The sequence below is a fragment of the Ananas comosus genome, linkage group 17, assembly GCF_001540865.1.
Source record: "Ananas comosus cultivar F153 linkage group 17, ASM154086v1, whole genome shotgun sequence".
NCBI classification, from domain to species: Eukaryota; Viridiplantae; Streptophyta; class Magnoliopsida; order Poales; family Bromeliaceae; genus Ananas; species Ananas comosus.
This window is the reverse complement of record NC_033637.1, coordinates 1,343,494-1,353,323: the sequence shown is the minus strand read 5'-3', so window position 1 is coordinate 1,353,323 and position 9,830 is coordinate 1,343,494. Positions and strand designations below refer to the sequence as shown.

Sequence of the window (9,830 nt, the reverse complement as noted above, 5' to 3'; positions counted from 1 at the left end):
AAAGTTAATGTTTAATTTGTTCATGAGTTTAAATCAAAAATAATCTGATCGGCAAAAATATTCTCACTCCTTATATACAAACCATTATTAAAAATTAATATATGGTTATTATTCTTAACAGAGTTTAAAGTAATGGTCAAGCGTTGACTATTCAAAACATGCTTTGTAATACTTTATGTGCAATTGTGCTTATTGTTATTGCCTATCGATTTCCGTCCCGATATAAATTTTTTAATTGTTACTCGTGCATTGATCATCATGATAAGCACTTAAAAATATCAATTTTATATGTCTCCCTCACAATTTTTTTAAAAAATTAGTACATATTTATTTAATAATATATAATAAGATAAATTTTTTTTTTTGCTAATTATCACCAGAAGATCCTAAGGTATATCCCGTTAAAAAAAATACCTACAGAAATATTCCCACCCAAATAAGAATCTCAAATTGACTTTTATATATTTTATAGAAGATACTAAATAAAATACAGATCATAGGCAAGTATTTTTACTTTTTTTAAAAAAAAATTATCGAGTCATTATGTTATTTCAATTAGTAATTTTTTAATCAAACTATTAGCTTACCGGTAGTGCTTTTATATTTGTTATTTTTTAATATCATTTATTTATTTTATTCAACGGCTCAAATTTATTTTTTTTTAAATTATGACTTGAAATAGCATATAATTTTAAAAGAGATATTTGTTACCGGATAATCCAAAGAGAGATATTTTATTATTTTAATACGTGAGTAATTTAGTAATTTTACCAATACTATATTATTAAATCGCTCTTTATTTTTTATTGTTTTTTTTATTTTTTTTTCATCCATATTAGAGATGTAAAAGGGTCGGATTCGAGACGGATTTTAAAAAATATAATATAGGCCAGTGTAATTAAAATGGTTTGGGAGTTTCAAATTTTAGTTTGTCTTGTGTGCACGCACCAGGTGTATCTTATAAAAATCATCATTAACTAATCAAGATTAAGATACCTAAGCTTCTTAGGTTTATTAAAACCTCTTAGCAAAAAAAAGAAAAAAGAAAAAAAAAAGAGGTTTATTAAAACCTTTCTGCTTAATTAATTTACTTAATTAACATAACAAGTGCAAAATACAGGGTCATAAACCGACAAATAGGGCGGCGACTCAACGGCTAACGAGCCAGTTATAAACGATTCGGACCTTGTCCCAAGTCCACGTCAGCAAGTTGCCTTCACCCTCCCCACCGCTCTTCCCAGTTCCCCCACGTGCGGTTACCGGCTATAGCCGGTCGCTTCTGCAACACGGTAAAGCAGGGCCGGGGGAGAGGGGGTAGAGAACGGATAGAGCGAGAGGCGACGACCATTTCCGTCTCTCTCTCTCTCTCTCTCTCTCTCTCTCTCTCCCTCCCTCTCTATTTCGCTTCTCCCTCCATCGCGCACCTCACCCCCTCTATAAATACCCCTCCCTCCGCTACCATGCTCTTTTTTTCTCCTCTCCTCCTCTCCTCCTCCTCTAACCTCGCGCCCCTCTCCCCCTTCCTACTTCTCTTCGATCTCTCCCAGCCTCTTGCGATCCGCGCCGGAGAGTTCTTCGGAGGAGCTCCTCTTACTCTACCTTCGACCTCCGAGGTTCGTTGTCCTTCTCAATTTTTCTGGTTTTTTGGCCATTTTGCGATTTTTTAGCGTTTCCGATCGTTTTTGAAGCAGTTTAACTAGAAACAGAGGTATCTGAGGCTTAATCCTTTGTTCTCTAGCTGGATTTAGCGGACATCTGGATGTTCTTTCGTTCTTTCGCTGGATCTAGCTGATTCGATTATGAAATGTAGCTCTCTGTGTGGAATTCGTGGCGTAAATCTCGTTTCCAGTATGATTTTTTCTCGATTTGATTCGAGTTTGATTTGATCTTTTGATCCAGATCTTACGCTTTTTCCGGATCATCAGAAGCGCTTCCGGAAGCAGCTCTGGGGATGGAGGGGAGCCGCGAGACTGGAGGAATGACGAAGATCGCGTCGCACGCCTCCATCTCAGACGGCGACGACTTCGATCTCTCGCGACTTCTCGACAAGCCGAGGCTCAACATCGAGAGGCAGAGGTCGTTCGACGAGCGGTCGATGAGCGAGCTCTCGATCGCTGGGAACATCAGGCCCGTCGACAGCTACGAGAACTTGTACTCCCCCGGAGGGTTCCGATCGGGGTTGGACACGCCGATCTCTCGGGACTCGGTCGAGCCCCATCCCATGGTGGCAGAGGCGTGGGAGGCCCTCCGGAGATCTCTAGTGTACTTCCGGGGACAACCGATGGGGACGATCGCCGCTTACGATCACGCATCCGAGGAGGTTCTTAATTACGATCAGGTATATCCATAGTAGTGCCACCCGCGTGTTAATAAATAGATCTTTATAATTTATGCAAATGGTTGTTGGGATCATTTAATGTCGTGTCCTGGACGATGCTTTTATCTTGATTTGAGTTTGTTTAATGTGTGTTTATTTATCAAAATTGATGGTTCAACTAGTATAGCAACCCGCGCGATCCGGCGGATAAAAGTTTTTTAGTAAAAATTTATAGGTTAAATAAATAAATGTAGAATATAAAAAAGAAAAAGTAGAATATAATCATATTTGATTAAATTTAATAATATGAAAAATACCTTAAAACTTTTAGAATGGAATTAAACTTCAATAAAAAATAACGAAAGATAGAAAGAACTATAAAAGAAGAAAAATTATTACATAGATGTCGGACCCTCTCCCACCCTCGTCTATGCATCCTCTGCCGATGCCGACGATTTCGTGCGCCTTCAATTCCTTTCCGGCAACTCCATATCCTAACCGATATTTCTCTTCCTCGGGGGGCCATTAGAAGAGGGGGAAGCACCTTCTTCGTATAACTATACAATACAAATTTAACTATAAATATTATACATCTTTCATATATATAATATAAAACCAACAATATATATATATATATATTTATATATACTGATTTAATGAGAAAGAGTAAACATCATCAAATTCCTCAATTAATCATTAAATAAAAAATTTTGGTAAAGAAGAAAGATGATAGGTAGCTAGTGCGTCCATTGAAATTAATTAATTACGAAGAATTCTCTAAAGTGATGAGCTTGGGTGAAGATGGAGAGGTGGGTAGTGAATTTTATATAAGAAGTAAATTATTTCAACATCTCTCCGATCTCACGTCTTATGGACGGTAGGCCAAGGGATGCTGAAAAAAAAGAAAGAAAGTAAATGTCAGTAAATACAACGGAAAGTGAAGAGTCATTAGAAAAAAAAAAAGACTAAATGCAGTTTTTTAGAGAAGAAAAAAAATAAGCTTAGGGTCCCACCTCCCTCAAATTAAGGGGGTGCATCATATAGGATTTAGGCATGAGATTTCAAGTATACGTATAGGTATAGATGTTTTAATAGCATTCTAAGCGTCCTTCATTACGTGCGTGCTTGCGGTTATCTAATAGTGTGGAAAAAATTTTATGGATGGAAACTTATAAACCTGTAAGCTCTTGATGCTTCTTTTTGTTTTAGAGTGCTGGATTGATATGCTTGGTGCTTGCTTGAGAAAACTGATTCAAAATCTTTGATTGTTAAAGTTGTTCAAATGAAATGATTGTACTTTTTCCAATATTTTCCTTCTAAATTTACAGGTGTTTGTGCGGGATTTTGTGCCGAGCGCCTTGGCCTTTCTAATGAATGGTGAACCTGAGATAGTTAAGAATTTTCTCATGAAAACTGTCCAGCTCCAAGGCTCGGAAAAGAAAATAGATCGTTTCAAGCTCGGGGAAGGAGCCATGCCTGCGAGCTTCAAGGTTAAGCATAATCCTGTTAGGCAGGTCGATACAATAGTCGCGGATTTCGGGGAGAGTGCAATTGGAAGGGTTGCACCAGTGGACTCTGGATTTTGGTGGATTATTCTTCTTCGCGCCTATACAAGATCCACGGGAGATGTGTCCCTGGCGGAAACACCTGAGTGCCAAAAGGGGATGAAGTTAATATTAGCTCTTTGTTTAGCTGAGGGGTTTGACACTTTCCCAACTTTGCTCTGCGCAGATGGTTGCTCAATGATAGACCGTCGTATGGTACGTGAATCATTATCTTGCTTCACTTTTGCTTTTAGATTTGTATGTTTCGACTTTGCTACAGTCGTTTTTGTTATACATTTTCTGATTTGTTACATTTTCCTTTTTAATATAATTTGCTAACTTTTGTGGTTTGACTATTTTACTAGTGAATTCAGATCTGATTTTTAGTATCATAGGAGAAACCAGATTTATTTGTAACTTACTATAAGCAAAACTTCTTTTGTGTCTATATGCTTAATAACTAGAAGTTTTACATTAGTTCTCCATATTCCAAATTTACTCTTATTCCAATTGATCTCGTCTTTGGCATCTTTTGGTTAGATATATAGGTTATGGGGTCCACATGGTGTCTGGATGGGTTCGTTATTTATTTGCTCAAAACTTTACTTTCTGCGGAAAACATCTTCATTACTCATTGCTTATCGAATGATAACATCTGCTATAGTGCAGTTCTCGGTTTTAATAATCAAATTGTTTACTCTTGTTAATATCATTAGAGTTGTGTTACTAAAGTTTGGGTGTAGGGAACCACTCTGTACATCCTTAAATTCAAAAAAAAAAAAAAACATTAGAGCTGATGATTTCCTTACGTCCTTTTATATGATTGAAACTATCAATCCATATTTAACTCTTTCATGCTTGCTACGCTTTCCGCAGGGTGTTTACGGCTATCCGATTGAAATCCAAGCCCTCTTCTTCATGGCACTGAGATGTGCTTTATCAATGCTTAAACCTGATAATGAAGGGAAGGAGTTTATAGAGCGAATAGTGCAACGCTTGCATGCCTTAAGTTACCACATGAGAAGTTACTTCTGGATCGATTTCCAGCAGCTAAATGTGATATACCGCTACAAAACAGAGGAATATTCTCACACTGCAGTCAATAAATTTAATGTTATTCCCGACTCTATACCAGATTGGATATTCGATTTTATGCCCTCCCGTGGTGGTTACTTTATTGGAAATGTTAGTCCAGCACGGATGGATTTCCGGTGGTTTGCTCTTGGTAATTGTATAGCCATACTATCATCTCTTGCTACCCCGGAGCAATCTATGGCTATAATGGATCTGATTGAAGAAAGGTGGGAGGAGCTAGTCGGGGAGATGCCTTTGAAGATTTGTTATCCTGCTATTGAGAGCCACGAGTGGCGCATTGTGACAGGCTGTGACCCTAAAAATACCAGATGGAGTTACCATAATGGAGGATCTTGGCCAGGTTAGTATATCCACTCCGATAGGTTTTCTTGTTGAATTTTATCATACACTCTCCACTGGTAACCGCAACTTTACATTCTATGGTTAAAAAAAACCAGAAAAAAATGAAGTGTTTTCATTTTTCCAGTAGCAAATTTGTTTTCAAAATTGGCGTTGAGAAAATACTTAGCAACAAAGCCATGAAATTCAAGTTGCAGAATAGTATCTATCTTTCCTGCAGACGCTCAAACATACCATGATTTTACACAGAACAATCATCCCTATTCTGTCAAATAATCATCTATCTCTTCTCCCAGCATTTTCTGGTTTCTTGTAACTTGCATTGACATGGCTTTAATAAAGGAACTGAAATATTCTTTATGCAATCCATCTACTTCACACTAATCCTCTAGAAATTGGTGTAAATCCACTTACTATGCTGCACTCATTTATGAGGAAATTGCCTCAATGTAGCATATGGATTCAACATTACTGCAGTACTTGGATGGCACTCAGTCGACTGACCACAATTTCCACCTTCAAAGAGCTTCAAATTAGTATTGCTGTGTATTCTCTTTTCAGTAAGGACATTGATACGAATAGGCTGACTTCTATCGTTGATAGAACGGATACATTAAACCTTGTCAGGTCTGCTATTGTCAATAGCGATTAGGTCTGACGCATTTGCATTGCCAAAATCATAAGTTGCTTATAGTATTTTCTCCGTTTCTCTGAACTCCTATCTGCATTTTATGTGGGAAGCTAATATAATAAATTTATGAAATCTTTGGAAGCAAGACCTTTCATTGGATGCCCTAATGACTTCATTACTTCCTATTTCTACATGATGTTTTGACTTGTTACTAACTCTAACGCCACAATTACACTCCCCATCTCCTCACTTCTCTCTGCAGTTCTTCTATGGCTGCTCACTGCAGCATGTATCAAGACAGGCCGTGTACAAATAGCCAGACGAGCTATTGAAGTAGCTGAAACTCGTCTTTTAAAGGACAGTTGGCCGGAGTACTACGACGGGAAGCTAGGTCGGTACATCGGCAAACAAGCACGGAAGTTCCAAACTTGGTCTATCGCGGGCTATTTGGTGGCCAAGATGATGCTCGAAGATCCTTCTAATCTGGGAATGGTCTCCCTTGAAGAGGACAAGGCGATGAAGCCTGTACTGAAAAGGTCAGCCTCATTTTGATTTGGGTGTGAAGCACCACCAGATCGAAAGGTAGTGCGTATTCTCATACCATTATTTGAGCCATTTCCTTCCCAAATTGGGAAGGTTTGTTTAGTTTAGCTGGTGTCATCTTTGTAGGAATATATTGTCTGTAAAATACGATATATATTATATCATTGGGTGAATTACAAGGAAATAAGGTTGGCGTGAAAAAGCAGTTGGTTTATTTTATTTTTCTTGTTCTCATTGTAACAGGAACTTTGTTTTTTTTTATGAAATTCAAATGCGAACGTCATTGACGTTGAGCTCATAGTAATTTTATTTGGCCATTTATTTTGTTCATGCCAAAGAGAATTATAAAATTGCATTTGTTTTTTTTTTTTTTTTTTTTTTTTTTTTTTTTTTGTGAAGAATATAGATGCCATTAGTCATACTTTGGTCTGAGAAGAATTTCTAAAATCCGTAGACTCCCTCCAAGCTTTGCCATCAAACAGTTGCCGCTTTATAGCTTTTTATTATTAACAGCCATTGCAAATTCTGCTGATGCCGAAGAAGAATTAATACATGGAGAGACCTGAGCAAAATCACCCGACCCGATTGATTTTTTTGCAGGACGGGTTAGATCCATCCTAACTCACAATGTTGAACCGGGCCTGGGAATTAGAGGCCCAAACTATAGAAGCTGGGAACCCTCTGTTTGCGCGCCTTCCAGAAATTTGTTTTTTTGAGTCACGTTGTCAATTCGGATAGATTCGGATCTGAAAGATTTATTTTCTCAGGCCGGCCGAGTCTGGGCCGGCTAAAAGAAGAATGAAACGCCACTGTCACCCGACTTCATGAAAGTTTACAAGACCGCAGTTTTTAAAAACAAAAATTGTTTCGACCAAATTGTCTTATCGGTACCTAGACTGGTATGCACGGATTGCACGAATGGCTCAGTGGACCAAGACTGGTATGCCCAACAAGGCCCATTTATAAACAAAAGTAAAGGCCCAGTACAAGTGCCCTCTCCCTTCTGTCGGCCCATTACGAGCACCCATTTACTCTCGAAAAACCGCCTCTCCTTTCGATCACCTGTAACTCCCCAACGCGATGGATCCCGAGGGCGCTGCCACCGCGACGCCGACCGCGTCTCCGGCCACCGGGGAGCCGCTCTCGTCGTCGGAGCTCCTCCCCGACCTGGACGCGCTCGTCGACCTCGCCTCCCGCGGCCAATGGCGCTCTCTCTCCGACCGTCTCTCCCGCTCCCGCTCCCTCCCCTCGCTCCTCCCCCACCATCGCCTCCTCCTCTCCTCCCTCACCGCCCTCTCCCTCTTCAAGCTCCGCCGCTTCTCCGACGCCGCCGCCGCCCTCGACCCCCTCCTCTCCTCCCCCGACTCCTCCGACCCCTTCGACTCCCCCCGCTTCCGCTTCGAATCCTACCCCGACCACTACCCTTCCCGATCCGGCTCCTTCGTCCCCTTCGCCCTCCGCCTCCTCCACGCCGAGCTCCCCCAGCGCCTCGGCGACCGCCCCCAAACCCTCGACCGCCTCTACTCCCTCCTCGACCTCGTCCGCTCCAGGATCCCCCACCGGAGCGCCGGATCCGCCGACCAGTGGCGCCGCCGCGAGGCGCAGGTCATGGCCGCGCTCTGCGCCAACCACTTCACCCACCGCGAGTTCGACGTCGCCCTCGCGCTCATCCGCGGCCTCCTCGAGCGGGACCCCGCCGATCCGGCGCTCCTCTCCCGCCTCGGCTACGTCCAGCTCCAGATCGGCGACCTCGACGGCGCCCGCGCCTCCTTCGCGCGCGTGGAGGAGATGCGGGACGCGCGGCGGGGCGATCCGGGGTTCGAGAACCTCCTGGGGAGGAACAGGGCGCTAGGGTTCGTGGTCGCCAAGGACTTCGCCTCGGCGGTGAGGGAGTACGAGGCGTGCATCGAGAGGGACCCCGCCGACGTGGTGGCGGTGAACAACAAGGCGCTCTGCCTCATGTACTCGCGCGATCTATCCGATTCCATCAAGGTGCTCGAGGGCGCGCTCGAGAGCGTCCCCACGGCGGCCGTGAACGAGACGCTCATCGTCAACCTCTGCAGCATGTACGAGCTCGCCTACGTCAATCACGGCGAGATCAAGAAGACCCTCAGCAGTTGGATCGCCAGAGTCGCTCCCGATGACTTCGATCCTTCCTGCACTCGGATCTAAAATCACAGGTAGGCAGGCTTTCGCTGCATTCTACTTGCTTGTGCTCCAAATCAAAAACCAGATTGATTGATTGATCGATCGCAACACTAGTTCGAATTTCACATTACCTCTTCTTTCTCAGATTGAAGTTACTTCATCAAAGATATATATCTATTTGTATCAGTTTTTTCTTTTTCTTTTCTTTTTTAGTGCTGTCCAAAATTTGATCATTTATGCGTTCATCAAATGTATACTGCAGTTGTTTGTTGAAACATAGTAGCATCATATATTTAAAATCTAATTCTAAATGTTCCTAGGTAAAAAGGTTGGCTTTTGCAGCTTGATTCACCGGGCAATCCCCTTGTCCCACTATTGGTAAATCTTATCGAAGTTCAAAAGAACACTAAAGATCTTAAATGACATTGATCCTAGCTACTGGAAAGTGGGAACACAGAACTATTAAGCCATGAAAATTACAGAACTTTCACAGATAACAACTTCTCCAGATGAAAATGCAAAGTCCATAATTTTTTACAAATAAATAAATGCAGAATAAATGCTTGATGTTTGTTTCCTTCTACTTATATATATGTAGATATATATGCGTCTGACATTGTGGATATGTACATGTAGAGGTTTTTCGCGTTTGTATCCGTTCAAGTTCATTGAACTTCTTTGAATTGTTGATCTTCCTCCTTTTCCTAGCAAGCCATGTTGTCATGTGCTAGTTGAACTTGTATACTCTCTTAATTTGTTGACGGAAAATCTTATACCATATGGATGGGTTAGCATTTAAGTATTTGCCACATAGTCCTCTATTCTCTTTTTGGCTGGTGCTGTAATTCTCTTTTTGTGCTTCTTTCTCGTCCTGCTGCTTTTTGTTCTCTTTCAAATTTGCTCTTGGTGCTAGAATTTGATCTACCATATCATTTTGCAGGTTGCTGTATTATCACTTATTAGAGCATATAAATTATCGTCCACATAGTCATGTGCTAGTTCAAAATAATTCATAATCTAGATAAATTCCTTGTTGAGGTATTATAATGTCGTCAATGTGATTTATGTGTCTAGAGAGAACGATTTGTATCTAAAGTTACACTGGCCCAATTTAATTTTCATATCAGAAAAAATAAGAGAAAAAAAAAGAGCCTGCGCAATTTCTGAATTCAACTACAAACTCCGTTAGAAACCATAGGTATTACAAGTTACA

The 9,830-nt window shown here is 41.1% G+C and overlaps 2 protein-coding genes across 4 annotated transcripts; both read left to right on the top strand.

Moving 5' to 3' along the window:
* LOC109723377 (probable alkaline/neutral invertase D) lies at window positions 1,371-6,786 on the top strand. Its single transcript, XM_020251714.1, has 5 exons — window positions 1,371-1,613; window positions 1,900-2,338; window positions 3,646-4,077; window positions 4,738-5,296; window positions 6,189-6,786. Exons 2-5 carry the CDS (start codon window positions 1,952-1,954, stop codon window positions 6,476-6,478), a joined length of 1,668 nt encoding a protein of 555 aa, XP_020107303.1. The 5' UTR covers window positions 1,371-1,613; window positions 1,900-1,951; the 3' UTR covers window positions 6,479-6,786.
* Window positions 7,479-9,658, top strand: LOC109723203 (trafficking protein particle complex subunit 12). 3 transcript variants are annotated; one of them, XM_020251485.1, is made up of 2 exons: window positions 7,479-8,649; window positions 9,558-9,658. In XM_020251485.1, exon 1 carries the CDS (start codon window positions 7,550-7,552, stop codon window positions 8,639-8,641), a length of 1,092 nt encoding a protein of 363 aa, XP_020107074.1. In that variant the 5' UTR covers window positions 7,479-7,549; the 3' UTR covers window positions 8,642-8,649; window positions 9,558-9,658. The 3 variants fall into 3 exon arrangements, 2 of the variants coding, with proteins under 2 accessions (XP_020107074.1, XP_020107073.1); XM_020251484.1 differs by lacking the exon at window positions 9,558-9,658 and adding an exon at window positions 8,938-9,448; XR_002219639.1 differs by lacking the exon at window positions 9,558-9,658 and adding an exon at window positions 8,781-8,921 and having other exon boundaries at window positions 7,482-8,728.